Raw genomic sequence first — 21095 nt, 5'->3', positions numbered from 1 at the left:
GAATAATAAAAAGGAGATTATGAATCCATTAATCCCTTTTGATATATATATTTTTTATTATAAAAATTGAAAGACAAAAAAAAACATCTAGAAAAAAGTAAAAAAAAAAAACAAAAAAGAAAAAAAAAGTTTGCAAAAATACAACTTTAGAATTTTGAATCAGATTTACATTTGACAGATTTAAGTTTTTTTCCTTCTTCCAAGTGCTGTATTTTATGCCAGATTTTTTCAAACTTTAAAAATCAAACTTTAAAAAAAACTTGAATGAAATAGTTTCAAACTTCCAAACAATTAAAATAACAAATTTAGTCTAGCAACAACAGCCCTTTATGAATAATCAAAAACAACAAGTCATCAGTTCAAAGACAGGCACTTTTTTGGTATAACTTTAAACATGTTTTTTTAAGAGACTTTTCTCTCCCTCCCTCTATTCCTCCTATCCTTTTCTTCCTCCCATCACTCCATGTTTTGGTCCCACGTTATATTAGGTGGCGTTAACTACTATGTACTAACATTAAAATTAATAATTTAATACGATGCAGTTAATACAAATATATTGTACTTATGTTTGAATGTAAGTACATTGTAGTTAAGGCCACCTAATAAAAAAGTGGGACCCATTTTTTATCTCTACACCACATCCTGGCATGATGTAAGCTTCTGTCTGAGTACAGACGTCAGTGTTGCTCTGTAGGAATTCAGAGGAAAGGAACTGATTCTCCACAGACGTTCCACAACCTCGGCGTTCCCACTCCGGAATAATGGCCTGCTTATGGGGAGAGCAGGAGACGGAGGGATAACCATGACAACAGGGGATGCCATAACAGCTGCGAGAGTCCAGTCACACACACGTCACAAATCCTGCACCATGGTGAGCTGGTATGTACATGGGTGGCTGAAGTGAACCTGCGAAGGGTCACTCCAGAGTTCAAAGGTCAAACACAGCTGCTGCTCCCTAGAGACAGATTGTGATGGGGAGTAACAGCTCCCACCCTTACAGCCCATTCCACACATGCCTGTGAGAGCTGTGTTTACTGCTATCAATTCACAGCTACACACTTACAAAACAGCTCAGACTCTAGAGGATCTTCTTGCATCTTCCTACATGTAACCTCAGGGCATACTGGATACTTTTGCTACTTCAAGGCACAAGAATGTACCACAAGTGCCTTTTAAAAAAAAGTAAAATTTTAAGAAGAATATATATAAACTCAAACATTTCTTCCAATTATTACGCCCAAGTACAAGTTATTGTAATGATACTGAGCAAAACCACTAATTATGCAACTGAAAAATGCCTTGAAAAAAAGAAGATACAAATCAAGATTACAGCATAGATCAGTTTATAAAAGACACCGACCATACAAATCATCTCAAATCTGTAAACACTGACACAGTTGTGGTTTAACTGAACACTATCTTTACGGTTCTTTTTTGGCTCTGATAGGATGTGTATAAGTATTACTGTATTCCATGTTTTTGTTGTTTTTATGTTAACTTGTGATTATCTGCCTGAGGGACCGCAAATGAAAATTAGCTATCAGCAAAGTTCTGTGCATGAAATGAAACATTTATGTTCAAATTGTACATGGTCCTTTTTCAAATAAATTTTAATAAATAAATAAACAAAATAAGAGACACATGGGTACAGATAAAGCATTTTTGGCTCCTCAAGGCACTCATGTCAGTAAGTGATAGTGAGTTGAGATAAGACAAGGACAAGTAATACAGAGCAGACAGAGGATAAGACAATAGAAAGAGTAATGTAAGCTAAATATATCTGCAAGCGTTTGTGCTTACACGTACATAAATGTGTTTCCTGACACACCATGCTTATCCGTAGCTGAACTCTAGCTACTGTAAGCATCTGAGCAAGTGTGAACATGCGTAGTAGGGCTAGGATGATAAATCAATGTAACGATTTATCAAGATATTTCCAGCCGCGAGAAGTTATCGATACTCTGGCATCAAGTATTGATATTTTTTTAAACATACAAAAGACTTAAATTCATACCTACACTGTGGCTGTTTACCACTTTGGCTTGCCGGAGCGGCACTATCTCCAGACATCTTGTGGTGGCTCTTACCAGATTCCAGATGGTCAGGTGAACGTTAATTGTAATTTTTAGATTTCTTATTTCAAATCAATGCTGTTTAATAAATTAATTAAAGATTCTGAAATAGATAGATAGATAGATAGATAGATAGATAGATAGATAGATAGATAGATAGATAGATAGATAGATAGATAGATAGATAGATAGAAATGTAAAATATTTTAAGATTAAACCAATTTAATATTTCAAGATTAAAATGTATTTTATATACGTTTCAAATCCTACTTTGAGCCATGACCATCTAAATGTACCTGAGATTGAGCTGACCTATAGTCAAATGTAAGAGTTGGCTACTGCAGACAAACTACTTAACCACATGCTATAAAAATGTCCAGAGGTGCAAACATCTCATAAAGAAATACCAACATTCACAAACAGGTGTGCCTCACGGACCCAGTGCGGGACTATTCAGAAAGCACAACACAACTGAAAGAAATCTATACTGCAATAAGCCCTCGCTGACAAGAGAGCTCTTGTTCTCATGTGAGCTTACATCATTCCTGCAGACAGTGGAGTATGAAGAAACAACATGCTGTTCATCAGCTCTCAACTTCTAGACAGAAGGATGTCACCGATGACATGTATAATCACACCTCATTTCCTGGGGATACTGGATGGGCAGCTCAGATATTAGTGTATGTGTGTGTATGTGTGTGTTATCAGCCCTAAGGCACATGAGGAGGGGTAAGATGAGTTTGAAGGATGGTCATCTGCTCACACCTGCTCTGCATGCCTGAATCCCATCCTCCCCTGCTGCAAAAGGGCTAATTTGAGCATTCCAGCAGTGCTGATTAGGAATTCCTTTGAGGACCATGAATGGATTTGGGAATGCTTGCTACGGGGTATGAGGGAGGGTTGAGATGGTGGGATTTGTAAATTCCCAAGTGGGTAATTGTTGCTAGTTCAGTGTTCAACCTGAAGGTTCTACTCTTAGCTTCTCCAGCGAGTCTCTGGGAAAGATCAGTGGGTGTTTTCTGTGTCACCGATGCTGTCCAGACTCTAATTAGATGTCCCTGCCAGAGTGTCTAATCTGCTCTAACACACACAAACACACACACACTGGACTCAAAGGGAGTTCTCATGGCTCTCCCAAACAAATGAAACCAAGTGTAACATGTTTCAGGTACTTTTAGTATTTAAAGACCACAAAGGGTAAAGAAATCACTTGAAAAAGACAATCACTTGTTTAATTCCTGAATTTTTGAACAAATAAATTGATTTAATGATTCCCTTTTTTAATGCATGGTTTGTCACTTACAGTAGGTTAATAAGTATCTGAAGATATTTGAAGGAAACATAATGAATGATTCAATAACTCAGTTATAAAGTCAATCACTTTTTTTTTAATTCCTGAATGGATCTGCGTTTTTGAACCGTTCAATTAAATGAATGATTCAATGACTCATAGGATAAAAACAGTCACTTTTTGCCAATACTGGCGCATTGATGTAACCTGCAGAAAGAAAAAATCCCCACCTGACCATATAGCCCAGGGATCCTCAAATCTGGCTCATGGGATCCACTTTGCTGCAGAGTTTAGCTCTAACATTAATCTAACACACCTGAGCATGCTAATCAATGTCTTCAGGATCATTACAAAATCACATGTTGGAGCTAAACTCCAACTAAACTAAACTAGACCCTCCAGGGCAAGATTTGAGGAACTTTGATATAACCTACAGATTAATCTGCATGAGCCTGTTTTTCTTAAGTGCAGCATAATTACACTCAGAAACAGACTAAAAAGGACAATCTGAGGTAAATACAACTCATGAAGTAACCTCAGAAGTCTCTCTCTATCTCCCTGCCCTGCTTAGTGAAGTCTTTAAATAAAAGTGAATGTATGGGCTCTGTGTATAACCTTGATCAAGCATTAAGAGTCTTGAATCATTAGTGGACCCCCAGCTCCTCTGCCATTGAAAGTTCCTGAAAGAGGAAGCAGGAAACCAGAGGCAAGGCCCTCCTGCCCAGTGAGTCAGAAAGCCTTTTGTGCTCATCTGGGAACTCACTGAGAGGTTAGATGTGGTGAAGGCAGGTGCCCTCTCATTCAGCACCATGAATCACCGTAGTGCTATATTAGACATGGTTCAGTCTCAGCTGCGACCAGTTTTCATTTGTGGTTTAGATCCGCATAAAGACGGAACAGTTGTGACTGAGCACTGAAATGATGCAAGAAGAGCTCAAATCATGTGCAAGATCTTTATTCATTTAACAAACAACAAACAACAAACAACAATTAACAAACAAAGTCTAACACAAATGATTTTCAGGGAATCTTGCAAATAAATTGTTTTGTTTTAATTCAATACAACAACAGTCACATGTTATTTAGTATGTGCTTTAGTTTACAAAACCGCACGTCTCATTTTTTCATATAGAATCCATATCACGATTTGATTAAGTGTACAGCTGTACGTTTGATTAATTCATCCAAAATCTGCCAAACTTTGTGACATCCCGAGTTATAAAGTAAATTCTATTTTTACTAGATTATGCAATTCAGTGTGCGTTTCCAACATAGCTAAAATAATATTACCTTAAATTAATTTTGCAGATACAGTGTGTTATGTGTTAAAAAACACCATGTCTTATTTATCACCTCGGTTTTTTTTCTCCGCTTTCTGTCCTGTCAGAAGTCTTTCTTTTTCTTTTTAAGCCCCGTCTCGTCTCCATCTGACTACCTGAGCTTTGGTCAGAAGGTGCTCTGGATCCTCCAGCTCTGGCTTCATTATTGTCTCTGACAGAAGGGTCAGCCTGGTCATCATCTGAATCAGAACCAGAATGGTGGTCTAATCGATTCTTTGCATCTTCTCTACTTTCGGACCTGCTAGAAGTCTTTCTTTTTCTTTTTACTCCTCGTCTCATCTCATCCTGACTGTCTGAGCTTTGGTCAGAAGGAGCTCTCGATCCTTCAGCTCTGACCTCACTGATGTTGACCAGCTGGGACGGTTCATCATCTTTATTGGAAAGACATGTTGCTGGTGGGGTACTAATATACATCAGGGAATCCATTAATGTATCAGACTGCTGGTCTGGTCTCCTTTTGCTTTGAGTGTCTGGCAGCTCAGAAATCTTTCTTTTTCTTTTTACTCCCTGTTTAATATGGTCAGCAGATGCTGTGGCCTCACTGTTCTCTCTGTGAGAAGGGTCAGGCTGTTCATCATCACTAGATGTTTCTTCAAGTAATGCTGGAGAAGCAAAGCCTGAGCTGAGGGAATCACTTGAAGTATCAGAATCAGACCAGTGGTCTGGTCTCCACCTTTTCCTTCCTCTCCTCTCCGACCTGTCAGGTGTTCTGGATCCTCCAGCTCTGGCCTTACTACTGTTGACCAGGTTTGAAGGTCCAGGCTGTTCATCATCTGTGCTGGATCTACTCATATGTGTCTCCCAACGTGCTTCTGGTGAGTTATCCATAAACATTGTAAGAGAATTAGGGTTGTGGTCTAGTCTCCTCTTTTTCTGGAGTCGGCTTTCTGTCCTGCCATGCTCTCTTTTTCTTTTAAAGCCCTGTCTCGTCTTAACCCGACTGCCTGAGCTTTGGTCAGCAGAAGTTCTAGATCCTCCAACTCTGTGCTCAATACTGTTGACCAGATTAGAAGGTCCAGGCTGTTCGTCGTCTGTGCTGGACTCACTCGTAGATGGTCCTCCAGCTCTGGCCTCACTGTTGCTGACCAGATTAGAAGGTCCAGGCTGTTCGTCATCTGTGCTGGACTCACTCGTAGATGGGGTATTAATATACACAGGAAAAAATGCGATTTCCAAGGCCTCCCCTGATGCATAAACAGCAATGGACCAGTAATCTGCATTCCAGGCCAGCATGTAGAGCAACGGATTGTGGTAAGGACCAGGAGTCAGGGGATATCTAGCGAGCTGATTGAGGGATCTTCGAAGCAAGTCTACAAAAAAACCTGCATTAACAGCAGTAAAGCGACGCGGTATGCGTATTTGTGGAAGTGCCCTACGGGTATCCCGGTCTATGATTGTTGCGTTAATCACATATTGTGGCCAAAATTCCATCAAGAATAACTCATCGGCCTCATTGAACTGAATGACAACTTGAAGGAGGTTATCATCAGAAAAGTCACCTTCAGCCATCTCAGCTAGATACTAATATAATAAACTACAAACTGCTCTTGTTATCTGTAGAAGACATAGAACTGATGTCCTGACTCATCTCCTGCTATTATGAGGCTCTGAGGTACACATGCTCTATTTAAAGCTTCCGCTTGGAATCCTGGCTGTGATGTCATCAGTGTGATCAATTGAAAAATCTTAATTTAAAAAACAACAAATGCTGCACAGCTGTGAATGTTCTAAGATACATTAATTATAAATTAATTATCCAGTTAGTGTGTGTGTGTGTGTGCGTGCGTGCGTGTGTGTGTGTAAAAATGCTCATAATAAATATATAATTTACATACACAATATTATGCTGAAATACTACAGATATGAAAACATGCTACTAAAGAAGAGCATTCAAAAGTGGATTGGGAATGGCAACAATAAATTTAATTCCGGGTTGAAACCGAAATTGCGATGACTGACACACGTTACCATAGAAATGTATTGAAAAAATCCCTGATCACTCATACTGATGACGACATCTGAAGATTACTGAGGCTTGATGGAATCCATAAATACAAGGAAGAATAGGCAATGTTGTGAAATACGGGAAAAAAGCATTTGCTCTCTTTTAGTTTCCATTGCAAATCTCCTCCAAATCAACCAGGAATTCAGCAAACTTGCATGCTCTTGCTATTAAAGTATCTGCCCGGTCCTTTTTGTGGAAACTGCCTCAAAATACACAAAATACAAGGTTTGAGGATTGATGTGCTTTTACAAGCATGTACCCCCAAGTCAAATTTAGGAATAGCTGCTTCAGGGAGAGGCATGGACTCATCACTCTTTCTGTCATTCCTCTCCTGGGTTCTCAAGCTTGGGGGCAGAGTTTAGAAATCCTCTTAAAGGACACCCTGGAAATTTATATCAAAACTGTGGTGCCATGTTTTAATGCATCTATTGTACACTATATAGACGACATACAGAATATAGCTGATCTCATGGGCATCAATGGCATGCTGAAATCTACTTTTAAAGTGCCTCCTTCACTTTTTTGGCTGCCCAGTTTCTCTGTCTCTTGATTAAAAGTGGGGCCTAAAAAAAAGAGAAAGGCCAGTGAAAAAAAGCCCCCCTCAGGGCAAAGGAAGGGGGAAAGGTATTTATATCCCTCTATTTGCCCCTTAACCAAAGTGACCCCCTCTCCGCAACAAACACACTTCCCCTCCCCTCTCAGGCCCAACCCAACCAATGAGCCATTGAATGGATGAAAGACTCCAACAACAGCTCTTGTTGACCTGACAAAAACAAACATTTACTCTCTCATTAACAAGGCCAGTGCTCGGTTCTCGCGTTCACTCTATCCTTTCCCATCTTTTCAGGAACCTTTACTTTAAACCCTCCAAAAAACACTATCATCTATCAGTGTGGAGAGGAAGGATTCAAGTACAAAAAAGGGAAAGAACGAGAGAAAGATGAAAGGGCAAGAATGCCCACAAGGAGCTAAAATGTAGTGCATTGAAGCAAATGCTGAATAATTCTATTTCTATGTAATGATTCACTGTGTACTTGTTGCTGTCAGCAGTGCTGAGTGTGAATTCGCATCTATTCATCAGAGGAAATAATATGAGACATCAGGGCCTGAGACGCTGAACTTTACACCAATGTGCCCGAAATGTAGAAAGAAACTTTTGTGCGTGAACCGATCACATTAGCATTAAACTATTAATAGCCTGACTTTATAATGTCAGCTCATTCAAATGACTAAGAGCTGCTGAGAAATGAAATATGGAAAACTCAAATAACATTCTGGTCAAGTGCAATGCTAGTAATCTCAGTCTAAAGGGGAACGTGCTCTGAGACTTCTGTTTACACCACTAGTCATCCTGGAAAATCTAGAAAAAAACATGGTAGCTGGTTTGAGACAGTTTTTAGCTCAATGACGACTAAAGATGAATTTAACAATATAGCTGTGAAAAGTCACATGGGCTATCAATTCATAACCTGAGGGGGGGGGAAATAATTATAAAAGGGATCCCAGTGAATTACCGTATTTTCCGGACTATAAGTCGCACTTTTTTTCATAGTTTGGCTGGTCCTGCGACTTATAGTCAGGTGCGACTTATTTATAAAAATTAATTTGACATGAACCGAGAGAAATTAACCAAGATAAATGAACCAATAGAAAACATTACTGTCTACAGCCACAAGAGGGCGCTCAGTGCTCCTGTAGTCTACACTGAAGACATAGAGCGCCCTCTCGCGGCTGTAGACGGTAATGTTTTCACTTGGTTCTAAATAAATGCGACTTATAGTCCAATGCGGCTTATATGTTGTTTTCTTCATCATGACGTATTTTTGGACTGATTCGACTTATACTCAGGTGTGACTTATAGACCGAAAAATACGGTACTATAGTTGAAAAACTGAACATCAATATTGGCACTGTTTCACAGAAGCCCCAAAAAGTCTTTGGACACTTAAGCCACATTTAAAACTGTAAAAAAGCACATGGATTCCATTCGATGTCATAATATAAAAACAAAATATTACAACAAGTATCAAAACAAGATATTCTTTATTTTTAAAAAGTATAGCGCAAGTAATGATTTCAGGAAAAACTTATTACAGAAGAAAGTTTGTTGCGCTTAAAAATGTGAAACAAATATAGATTTCAAATGAAGATAAAGCGTTTTGGACATTGTATGTTAACAACATGAACTACACCAGTGGTTATTCTTCTAAGACACCTGCGTGAACTTAAGAGAAATATACATCCACAAAAAAATCTACTTTTTTTTCAAGTGTTTACTGATGCTACTTCTTATTTTGTATCTAGTGCTAAGGAAATTCAGGTGTTCAGAAGAGTCCAAATATTTTTTTGGGCTACTATATATTGGTCAAATAACTGGTTCACTATCCTGACCGGCAGTGGCTGGTATGAGCTTATTTACAACACAGCATTAAGATCATCTTCTGACGCCAGTCAGAGTTTCCCTTTAAAAAATGACCAGAGGATTTTACCTCGCCACAACACACTTCACTCACCTTTATTCACAGCTATAGTATAAAGATAATGTGCTCCTAATGTGTGAACATGAGCTTGAACTCTGGTTTAATGAAACCAGTATCCTTTATCTAACAAACCAAAAAAGGAACATTTTAGATCAACATGTTCTTGACTGAACATTCCATCGGTCAGCTTTGGTTTGCCACTGGCAGTTAATCAGCAGACTTCTGAAGCACTGATAGGTCTTAAAACCTAATCTGTAGACGTGTCGCCTGCGAATGAGAGATATCTTGCACACAAGGCTCAGAGATAAGCAAGGTCACAATGCAGGTTTGTGTACCTATCCGCTGAAAGGCTGCAGGACCTCCCTTTTGTCTGAGGTGTGAGAGAGGTCCTGGGGATGTGGAGGTGGGTTTCTTTCTCTACAGCATGAAGGCACAGGTTTCAACAGGAATCAGGGGCGTTGCTGAACTCGGCCACATTTCTGTTTGAAAACCACTACGACAGCCCCCACAAGCCACCTCAAAATCTCCCGCCTTATTTTGGGGGTCAATTGTTCATTTGGGTTTGACATTTTTTCTTGAAGGCTACCTCATGGCTTAGAAGGAGGGGAACATGAGGATCCCTGAGGAGGTGTGAATTGTTCTCATTCATTCCTATGTGACATGAAGCTTTCAACTGCTTTCAGATCTACAAGCATGCTTTTGTTAAAGTTGATGACTAAAGATTATTCAGGAAATGGATATAAAATTAACATGCTAATTTAATGGATTAACCAAAATAATCTCATGAAAAATACTGGAATTAATCAGGATTTTCTCAGCCAATAATTTAAATAATGATAAATAATTATGATTTATTGTGATAAACTAATTAGCAATTATCCAGAAAAAAAGAAGCAATTTACAGTGCTAGCATTTAGCAATAATATCACAGAAAACAAGTCTAATATCAAAGTGTTTCCTCACAATACTTGGAATTTCTGAGCTAAATGAAACAGAAATTAACTATTGACCCTGAAGTTTGAACAAAAATCAGCCAATCTTATCTTCAGTTTCACTATTCCTGACTATTGTCATGTTAACCTCACTTCTTTGTCAACATCCTCTCCTTGAACTCCTGAACGTTTCATAATGAAGACGAGTGAACTTCTCCTAATCCTCTCTTCTCAAAAAAAATGCTGTTGAAATGCTCTGCTAATATTTGATAAGGGAGTGGAGGAAACTCTGAACTGCTTTGTGACACTAACAGCCACGAAAGGAGATAAGAGCAGTCTGTTCAAGACTGAAACCAGGAAGGGAAGAGATAGAAAAAGAAAAAAAGCTGAATCAGTGCTACTAGTTTGAGGATACATGAGGAGATGATCTCAGTTAGAAAATACTGCATTCAATGGCAAAACGCCTAATGTATATCAAAATTACAACTGTTTTTGGCGCCAGAAGCCTTTCCGAACATTAAAAGTGGACATCTGGGAAATAATAAGATGCTACAAACGTGTAGGCCCCTTTAATAAATCATAGGAGGTGAGCAGAGGTCAGCAGTGTGCTCGGTGTCAGTGAAGATATATGCATCTGGGATTTAAATGGGGCCGCTGCCGACAGGGATGCTGGGGGAAAGAAGCTGCATAAAAACCAGAGACAAAACCGTCTGTCATGATCGATGGCTAAAGTCGAGGTAGAGGGCTCTGAAGTATCTAGGCCAGGAGTTCAGATTCCTGCTGTTTCTGAATTAACGATGGTTCACACTCACGCACGAGACACTTTCATGGACGTCTGTTTTGTACAAGCCTGCCCGTATTAAACGAAAGGGCAACTAGGGCTCTGACTAACAGGAAAGATTGGATCATAAAAAGTTTATTCTTGTGCACTTGTCTCCATGGTTCCCTACTATTACGGTCAGATTGTGCAATATTGTCTTTTGTTCTCTCTCTCCCATTTACAGGTCCATTTTCATACTTTTCATACATGATGAAAGTGTGGGTAAGAATAAGGTATATGCACGTTTGCGTTGTCAGATGTGAACGAGAGAATTTCAGTTTAAACAGAAAAAGAGAGTGAAGAAGGAATGCAAGAAGAGAGGTGCTGGTGCATCATAAGATGCATGCATAAGAGCAAAAGTATCTCAGAAGAGACATTATTCATAATATCCTCTCATTCTGGATATTGTTCTACAGGTCTGACAGATAGAAAGCTTGTCATGTTTTCCATTGGAAAAAAGTAAAGGTAAAGCAAGGGAAGATGCTGAGAACTGCACAAAGGGAACTTTGTTTGCCAAGGTATGCAGGCCACACACTGGGATGTCCCATAGGCTGAGACTATGGAAAACACACACGCACACACACACACACACAAACTTTGACAAGGTAGATCTTGTACCTGAGGCATAATATAAGTGTCAGTGGAAAAACTGTACATACAAAAAATGCATGAAAATCAATGCATGTTCCTACCCTTTCCAAATCTGTATGACTTTCTTTCATGTAAGGAAGGAAGACAAAAGAAGATTTTTGAAAAAGATTAAAAGTGTTTTGTTCATATAGTGAAAGTCAAAGGGATTTATTTTACTTTGGACCCCACTGACTTTTATTACAAGAACAAAAATTAATTGAAACATTCTTTAAAATGTCTTCTTTTATATTCAACAGAAGAAAGTAAATCATGCATTTTTGGATTGACATTTTGGGTGAACTGTCTCTTTAAGCTAGCTCCTGATCACATGATCTCAACAATGGCAGGAAAACTAATGCCAAGCAATGATAGAGAGAGCAACTGACCAAGAGAGAGAAAAAATGAGTCAGATATCAATACATCCAGCTCTACAGCCTTGCTATTGGATAAACTTAGTCCTTACTCAATGAGAGGAAAACGTTAGTTTCGGTCCGGCTCTCAAGACTGGCATCATGCCCATCTCTGCGCATGGCACACAATGGGGCACTTTAGTCCCCTCTGAGTCCCACTGTAGCAACCCCCCCCCCCCACCACAATACACTCAAACACACTTACTCAGAGTATGGTGCAGCTCTGGAAAAGACTTAGCCTATTTTTAACTATTGTTTCACATGCAGCGAAAGGGCCCAGAAAAGGGCACATAATTTCTTGCTATGGTTTAGAAGAAGAGTATTTTTAGGTATTCAAATGTTTAAACGGTTCTGAGAACTGGCAATATACTTTAGTATAAAGTACAAACTTCTCCACAGGCAATTATATTTGAGTAATGTTTAAAGGGGTCAAATGTAGGGGTGTGCACGGATAGTCGAACATTCGAATATTCGTTCTGCTCTAATTATTCGATAAATAAAAATGATATTCGAATTTCGCAAAAAAAAAAAATGTGGTCACTTCTGTGATTCTCCACGGCATATTTGAAGATATATGCAAGCAAAAAATAATTAATGAATGAATAAGGGGTCGTTCACATACTGCGCCTAAAAACTTGTGGAAAACGATAAGTGCGCCGCTTTCACCTTCTTTCCAAAGCGCTCGGCAGAAGCGCTCCTGAGGCGTTTGCCAATGACGCGCTCTCTCCATGAAGACGCAGAAATTTCAGCAAATCATAAATGGATTTGCAGCACAAAAAATCGCTTTCAGTAGCTCTGCCAAGAACAGCTGATCATAGTTCAATTAAATTTAGTAGCAGAGTTAATATGCAATATTTAAAGGGGCGTAACATTTCCGTCACACACCTGGGGCATTCAGCCATGTCACAATGCACTGGATAGCTGGCCAATCAGATCACACTTCTCTTTTCAGAGAGATGAGCTTTGTAAAAAATCACCTGTTTCAGATAGGCGGGGCATAGAGGAGAAACAATAATTTACATTATGTGGATAATAATGTGTTTTTTTTTTTACTTTAGACCGCATAAACATTTCGTTACACCATATACACAAAATAATGTTCTTTTTAGCACCGTTATATGACCCTTTTAAGAAATAAAAGGAAAAATAAGTAAACAAACCTGTATATTTTAAAGAGTGATGAAAGTCTCCCTAACTGGTTTGATTATTGTTTTGATGAAGTGTGGGGTATAATTTAGACCTGTTTCCTGATGGGACAGGATCCATCCAAGATCTTCCGCAAATGATTACAGGTTGATGTCTGAATACTTCAGACAAGAGCTTAAGTAATGTATCATCAAGTTTAGACTTAGCTAAGTACATTAGTGGTTATTTCCCAGGCATTTATATGCTATTAGAAGCAAGGCTGAGTTTGTACTCTGAATACTCAACTCTGAGTGATATTAATGTGCCCTGAGGGATCACACACTCAAATGAGGTTAAATTAACAGTGAACATTTGGCTAGGAGAGGTCCCACAGTTAAGTGGAAAACAATTTTCAGCTTAAAGGTACTGTAAGTGTTTTTAGCTTAGCTTTTGCTTTTTTCCACTAGACTGAATAAGACTGCTGCCCTGCCTTCAACCATTCAATTTTCTCCAAAACCTGCCCTAGCTGTGTCAACAAACCTGAATACATAAAATATGCCATCAGACAGTCTACATTGTCAAAGTCTGCATATATTTCATACAGATTTCATTGTGTTTTTGCATGTATAATTTCATTATTTTACCCAGAGAAAAACATTGGCCTATGCAACTCTAACATTTACAGTTTCAGCCATTTACAATGGGGCTCGAAAGTTTGGACACCCCTTGCAGAATCTGTAAAAATGTGAATAATTTTCAAAAAATAAGAGAGATGCATGTATGTTATTTTTTATTTAGTACTGTCCTGAGTACGATATTGTACATAAAATATGTTTACATTTAGTCCACAAGACAAAAAAAATGCTAAAATTATTAAAACAAATTATTATACAAATGTCTTTCTGTTTTGTGATGGTTGTGCATGAGTCACTTGTTTGTTCTGAACAGTTAAAACCGAGAACTGTTCTTCAGAAAAATCTTTAAGGTCCTGCAGATTCTTCAGTTTTCCAGTATCTTTGCATATTTGAAACCTTTCCAGCAGTGACTTTATGATTTTGAGATACATCTTTTCACACTGAGGCCAATTGAGGCACTCAAACACAATTATTTAAAAAAGGTTCAAATATTCACTGACGCTCCAGAAGGATATTTTCCAGAAATATACATTAAGAGTCAGGGCCGCGGGAAGTAATTTTGAACAGGGGGTGCTGTGAATTTTTTTTTTTTTTTTTTTTTTTTTGACAAAAAACCTATGAGCCTATAGGCCTATTTAAAATACATTTTAAAAATAAATACATTGAGATTTACTACTTTATTGTCATATACACTTCAGTGCACAGGGTCTGAAACACACAGACATCAGTTCTCAGATATGCGCAATGCCTTATTAATCTGAAGCAGAAGCAGAATCAGAAATAATAGTTTAACAATCGAAAGAAAACGAAATAATTACTTTCATTACAATTTCAGATAGCCTATACATACATGCAACTTATTTAGATACAACAAATAATATTACAACAAAATATAATATTAATCAAACTTCACAATAACGCTAAAACAATGCAATCGATTTGGTCAGCTGGCTTGAGTCACTGCACGTTTATGTCACACGCAACTCTATTAACTCCAAAATCTTTTTACGCAAACCACAAGGAAATAATCTCTGAATATTTAAGCAATTTGTTTATTGAAAAGTTCTCCACATCCATTACGCAAAGAACACACGCACAGTATAAAGCTTTCTGTCTCCATCTCCAACCTTTTTACACAAACCACAAGGAAATAATCTCCAACTATTTAAACGTTACAGTTCTCCACAACCATTACGCAAAGAACACACGAACGAAATAATACTCTCCATCCCCACCACCTTACAAAAATACTATAGTATACTACTTACAATTGCTTGGCTAGTCAAAGCTGATCCCACACTTGTTGCCAAAAAAAATAAATGTTACAAGTGCGGCAGCACAATGCTCTTACCTGAGCTACATGCAGGCGGGGTGCCCTGGTTACAGGTGTCCAAATGTCGAGGTGCGCTGTATTATATAAAGATGAATGTATTCTGCATGGAACGAGCGGGAAACCTCGTTACTCGGCGACCAAACCTGCCTGCCTGACGTTGACAACGTAACTTCCGAACCTGTGTTGATTAGGCCTCAAAATATGAAATTAAAATCCAAAATATACGTAATAGATAGACTGCGTGTGTCAAAATCATTTTCTAAAATATTCATAAGGAATTTATAAATTGTGCAAAATAATTTAATAGGCCTAAAATTTTTTATCTCCCTCTCGTCACTAGGGGGTGCTGCAGCACCCCCAGCACCCCCACTTCCCGCGGCCATGTTAAGAGTTGGGGGGTGAAAACTTTTGAACACGATAAAGATGGCCAAATAGTTCTTATTTTGTTGAAATATAATTTTTTTCCCATTTAGTTCTGACACTTGTATGTTTCCCAGAACGCAAATTAAGTACAATTTACCTTGATCTTCATATTCCAAAAGTTTTCACCCCCCAGCTCTTAATGCATCTTGTTTCCTTCTGGAGCATCAGTGAATGTTTGAACCTTTTTTAATAGTTGTGTTTGAGTGCCTCAATTGTCCTCAGTTTGAAAAGATGTATCTTTTCGAAAATCATACAAGCACTGTCAAATCAATACAAATCAAGTCAAATCATACAAGAATCTGCAGGACGTTAAAAGATTTTTCTGAAGAACGCTGCTCAGTTTAACTGTTCAGAACAAACAAGGGACTTATGCACAACCAGCACAAAACAGAAAGACAGTCGAGGATCATCAGGTAACAGAACACAGTATTAAGAACCAATGGGGTTATTTTAATAATATCAGCAAATTTTGTCTTTTGGACTTAATATAAACATCTTTTATGTACAATATCTTACTCAGGACAGTACTAAATAAATAAAAAAAACATGCATTTAGTATGATCTTATTTTTTTAAAATTATTCACATTTTCACAGATTCTGCAAGGGGTGCCCAAACTTTCGAGCCCCACTGTACAACCCAAATATATTTTGTTTAAAAAAAAAAAATGATACTACATTTATTCAGCTCCTTTATCGATTGTCAGCTCACTATGAGAAAGTAGGGCTGTCAAATGATTAATCGCATCCAAAATAAAAGTTTTTGTTTAGATAATATCTGTGTGTGTACTGTATATACTTATCTATATTTACAGTAAATACAAACACATGCATGTATATATTTACGGAAAAAAATATTAAGTTTATATATTAAATATATTTATATATAATATAAATTATAAATAAGGTATTAGTTCAAATTATTTGATTTACTGACACCAAATCTAAACGGTGTTTCTATTAACTTTATAAACACTGGTTAATACTCTATTGTATACTGCAGAAAAAAATAGCAAAAAGTGTTTGGGGTAATTTAATAGACAGAAAAAGAGAGCGAGTGAGAGAAGCGGGACATGAACTGCGGTTGTGATGGGGAGGGTCGTTTTCTCCCTGAACAGGTTGAGACAGATATTGAGTAACTAACATTCCAGTCTAATTCATCTGCTCTGAGGGGTCAGAGAGAGCCTCATACCTGTGTTACAGGAGGCCTCTGAAGCAGCATCACTATTACTGTTATTTGACTCCTCATACTTCAGTCAAAGCTCTTTAATGGGTGAGAAATCTACTTGGGCCGAGCAAACATTTTATTTGTTCATAAGTAACTACATAGCAAAATGCAAAAAAATCACCGACTCAGATCAAATAGGAATGACTTGTCAGCCACCTAAAATAACTGGGCAACTCAGATTTTCTACAGATGAAGATTTGATGGCATTAATATATGTAGAACATCTCTCTCTGCTCAGTGATGCATGTATGAAAGCTGTGTATTGCTTTTTAACAAGCTGGTTTAAGTGGCACTGAAAAAACACCAGCCACATAAAAGAACTCAGTACAAAGCCAGTCACTGCTCTCTGCCTCCATTCAGAGAGAGGGAGAGAGAGAGAGGGAGGGGGAGGGAGAGAGAGATTGAGAGAGAAAAGAAAGTAGTACAGGGCTTAGTCTGTCACATATTACAGCCATGTGAATGAGACCCAAACTACACAGCCAGGTTATACATACAGCAATACTGCTCTGAGCGACAAGACTAAATATAGAACAGATACTCAACCGATCACATTTTTGAATTAAATAAATTTATATTTGTATTCGGCAAGGATGCATTTGAATTTGACTTAATGAAAATAAATGTGATAGTAAATGCAACTTTCTATTCATGAAAGAAGCCTGTGGGAAATAAATGAAGCAGTACAACTGTTTTCATCATTGATAACAATAAGAAATGTTTCTTGAGCAGTAAATCAGTATATTAGGCTGATTTCTGAAGGATCATGTGACACTGAAGACTGGAGCAATGATGCTGAAAATTCAGCTTTGCATCACAAGAATAAATAAGCATTTAAAATATATTCAAATAGAAAACCATTATTTAAATTGCAGTAATAGCTGACAAAATACTGTATTACTGTTATTACTATTTTTTGATGAAATAATGCAGCTTTGGAGAGCATAAGAGAAAAATGTACAAATCTTGCTTCTTGTACAAAAACTTCCACAATGGTAGTTTCTAAACGATACATTTTTTTGTTCTCGTGTCACTTTGTTAACGTTTTCTGCTCACATAATAAAACAAGTACTCAGAACTGAATTATTACTACATATTACTATTACATTTATTTGAATGGAGTTATGGTTCTGCTTTCTAAAAGTTTTAAGAAACCTATGACTTTCTGCAATTTCTACATTGATCCTCATGGAAATATTGTCAAACGGATTCAAACATGGATTAAATGCAGCTGTAATAATATGTAATAAATTAATATTGAATAGGGAATCTGTATAACTTGTCAGCCTTTCAGGTTTTTCTGTGTGTGCAGATTCTTTTGTCAGGCAAGGTAATACATCTCTTCCCAAATATACAGTCATTTGGAATACAGTCATAAAAGAAGCTGTGATCCAAGCTTCTCACAGTGATGCCTTGAAGCTTGATCGCTAATTGCTGCCCATTAAATCCAGACAAACCACTTCTTGAGACACGAGGCGAGACTGTGTCTAAGGAGTCTGGAACTCAATAGAGAAACTATAGTTGGCAGTAAATTGCCTCCCTTCATCTCTTTCTCATTGAAGCAGCATATCAGCTATATACAGCAGTGCTGACTCTTTATGTAGAAGCCACTGGGTATTCTGGGGGAGAGCATGAGTAATGTTAGTTTTCCATGACAGTTTAGAAAGTACTAATCTTGAATGGCCTCTGGCTGTTCTGCTATTCACAAACCTTTAATACACAAGACCAAGACGTGAAGTGTTCAGGGTAAAAAAACTCCAGACTTGAGTATGAATGGATGAGATTCAACTTAGGATCCACCCTTGAAATTCTACACTCATGTGCAATCCACAAAAGCGCCTGCTGTAGCCGAGTATCAGATGACTCTACTGTACGCTGAATAATCTGAACACGATACGTGTGTGTGGGTGGAGGTGTGGCAGTGAGATGACAAACGCAAGAATGCATCAGTAATATACCTGTCCTAAGTCCAGAGTGACGTTGACCTCGTTGTATTTGACACTGCGGGAGAGCGGAGGGCTTTGCCACCATCGCTCGGTGCCGTCGATGGCGTTGTTGATGGGATGCGCTCTGTTAGTGTCTTCTGACGTGCAGATGTCACAGTACTGGCCCTGATGACACAGGAAGTTCAATTAAATTCCTGGCATAATGCATTACACCAAATAGGATTTGTGGACATTTTCAATCAATCATGACAACAATACATCAAATGATGATCGGATAATAAACTAAAGAGTTATAACTGAACACTGATACCTGTAAAAAGTTAGAAACTGAAATTCAGCACCAAATTTTTGGGCATGTTTGCACCGCTACCTGATTTGCATCATTCTTTGAGTGACTGCAGAAAAGCATGTGCAAATAAATGACTGTTTAAAAATGAAATACCTTCTTTGCAAATCCCCCCTTTATTTCCTAAACCTTTTATCTGTTTATTTCTAGAATGCACCAAGGAATGCACTCCCTTCATTTTCCAACTTCTGGCAACCCAAACCCATTTTTATCATTATTTATAGCTATTTATACTTGGCTAGGAAAAAATATTAATTTTTGACAGTATAAATAAACTAAAAGGAGTGAAATCAATCAGAAATTCGCCAAATTGTGTTAAGACCACCCGTGTGTGAAGGTTTCAGAGACTGACGAGATAAGATTTGCTTTGACTAGCAATTAATTTGCCTTTACCTACAGCAACATGACTATCGTTGCTGCTACTACTGTAAAATAATCATAAATTAAAATGGGATCTCCTTCAAAATGGTGCTTCCGAAAGTCTTTCTTTTCACTAGTTTTACTGGAATACATCGTACACATCTAAAATAATATTTAAAATAACTGAATCGTTCCATCTACATTTAGCATTTCAATTCAAGATGGTAGAATTAAACAACCTAAACAAGTGCACATCACTTTTTTACTGCATAAAATAATAACAGAAACTATGGTTGGTTCCAGTATAACTATGGATAAGCTTAAATTTGGATACTGATGAGTATAAAATGATTGTGACTTAGTTAAAGGCGGTAAAAATGGACTGCAGGCATGTGATGTTGTGTCTTGAGAAGATAAACCAACCGATCAGGTCGCAACATTTTATTAACATATTCTCTGAAGTGTGCAGATCTGTGTGTCTGTCTGCCTCAAGGTCTTAGGAGATGCCACACATTCCTCTGGGAAAATCCCAGTAGCAGTGCTACACGGGGGTTGTGTTTTCCTCTTTACAATCTTTAAACATTTCACTCACTCGCCAACAAGCCAAGTCGAGTCTCCTAAGCCTGCTGCTTATGAAGCTTCAGTGGTGGTCTCTTATGAGGAACCATAGCACCTTATAGGGGTCCCTGGCCTTTTCACCTTAAGCAGGTGCTCTCAAAAAAAGATCAAGACAGCCGCAAAGCACTGTCCTAACTTTATTATTATTTTTAAATAGATAATAATAATTACAATGTTTTTGTACAGGGTACTACTAAATCCAGTATATATGCTAAAAAGAAATATGGTAATAATTCTTTTGGATGTGCTCCAGGGTCAATTATGGTAATCCAGCACTGTGGTAGCATCTGTTATGTAGCTATAAAGTGCATTTCACAAAGATAAATAGAGTCTAATATTAGCTATAAGTTAACTAAAACAAACTAACAAACATCAAAAGACTCTTTTATCCATTTTTAGTCATGTAAACCTTAGAAAAGTAAGTATTTCGCACATCTTTACCTGAATAGTCTGGCTCGGGTCCCCTGACACGGGGCCCCCGACCAGTTTGCAGTACAGGTCTTGAATCGGCTGCTGGCTCTCGTCCACTCCGCAGGTCGCCGTGGCCGTGATTTTAGTCCCCTCCGCTAGATTAAAGTACGGTGGGTGCAGACTGAACCCGTTCACACCGTTGAAGGGCAGCTCCTGCGCCGTTAAAGCGTCAGCGAGCAGCAGCGACAGAAACAGCAGCTGTGGTCCCCTCGCCATCTTTACCTGTGCCGCACACTCAACACTGTTACAGCCGTCACAACGTCCACGGAGCGCTTGCTGTGGGATCGGTCACGCGCATTTGGAGAGGCACGGGACACAGAAAGTATTGTTGGTTTCTCTGTGTGTGTGATGCACAGTGATAGATACGCAGTTCGGTGGGCACCTTCTCTCTCGGTCTCTGTGCTGTTCAGAGAGGGCAGTGCACTGTGTGTGAGAGAGAGGGAGTTGAGAGAGGGCAGTGTGTGTGTGTGTGTGTGTGTGTGTGTGGGTTGGGTTGAGAGAGGGCAGTGCAGTGCGTGTGCAGTCCTGTCTCTCTCTCAAACTGCTGAGGACCCTAATCCTGCGCATTTATAAAACGAAGAAATACACATTCTGTCATTTACCCACCCTTGTTGTTCCGTTTGGCTTGCATGCTT

General features: G+C 38.4%; 1 protein-coding gene across 2 annotated transcripts in view; it reads right to left on the bottom strand.

Moving 5' to 3' along the window:
- LOC128011066 (laminin subunit alpha-5) overlaps positions 1-20892 on the bottom strand; it is a 69437-nt gene extending 48545 nt beyond the window's left edge. For both annotated transcript variants that reach the window (XM_052593117.1, XM_052593118.1), the window contains exons 1-2: positions 20431-20892; positions 18678-18830 (exon numbers count right to left, since the gene is read on the bottom strand). In XM_052593117.1, coding sequence (XP_052449077.1) covers positions 18678-18830; positions 20431-20676 — 399 coding nt within the window. In that variant the 5' untranslated portion in view covers positions 20677-20892. The remainder of the gene's footprint in view (positions 1-18677; positions 18831-20430) is intronic.
- Between the last annotated feature and the right edge of the window lie 203 nt (positions 20893-21095).

Source organism: Carassius gibelio, chromosome B23, assembly GCF_023724105.1.
Source record: "Carassius gibelio isolate Cgi1373 ecotype wild population from Czech Republic chromosome B23, carGib1.2-hapl.c, whole genome shotgun sequence".
In the NCBI taxonomy this organism is placed as follows: domain Eukaryota; kingdom Metazoa; phylum Chordata; class Actinopteri; order Cypriniformes; family Cyprinidae; genus Carassius; species Carassius gibelio.
Note: the sequence above shows the minus strand (reverse complement) of the source record. Positions and strands in the feature narration are given on the sequence as shown.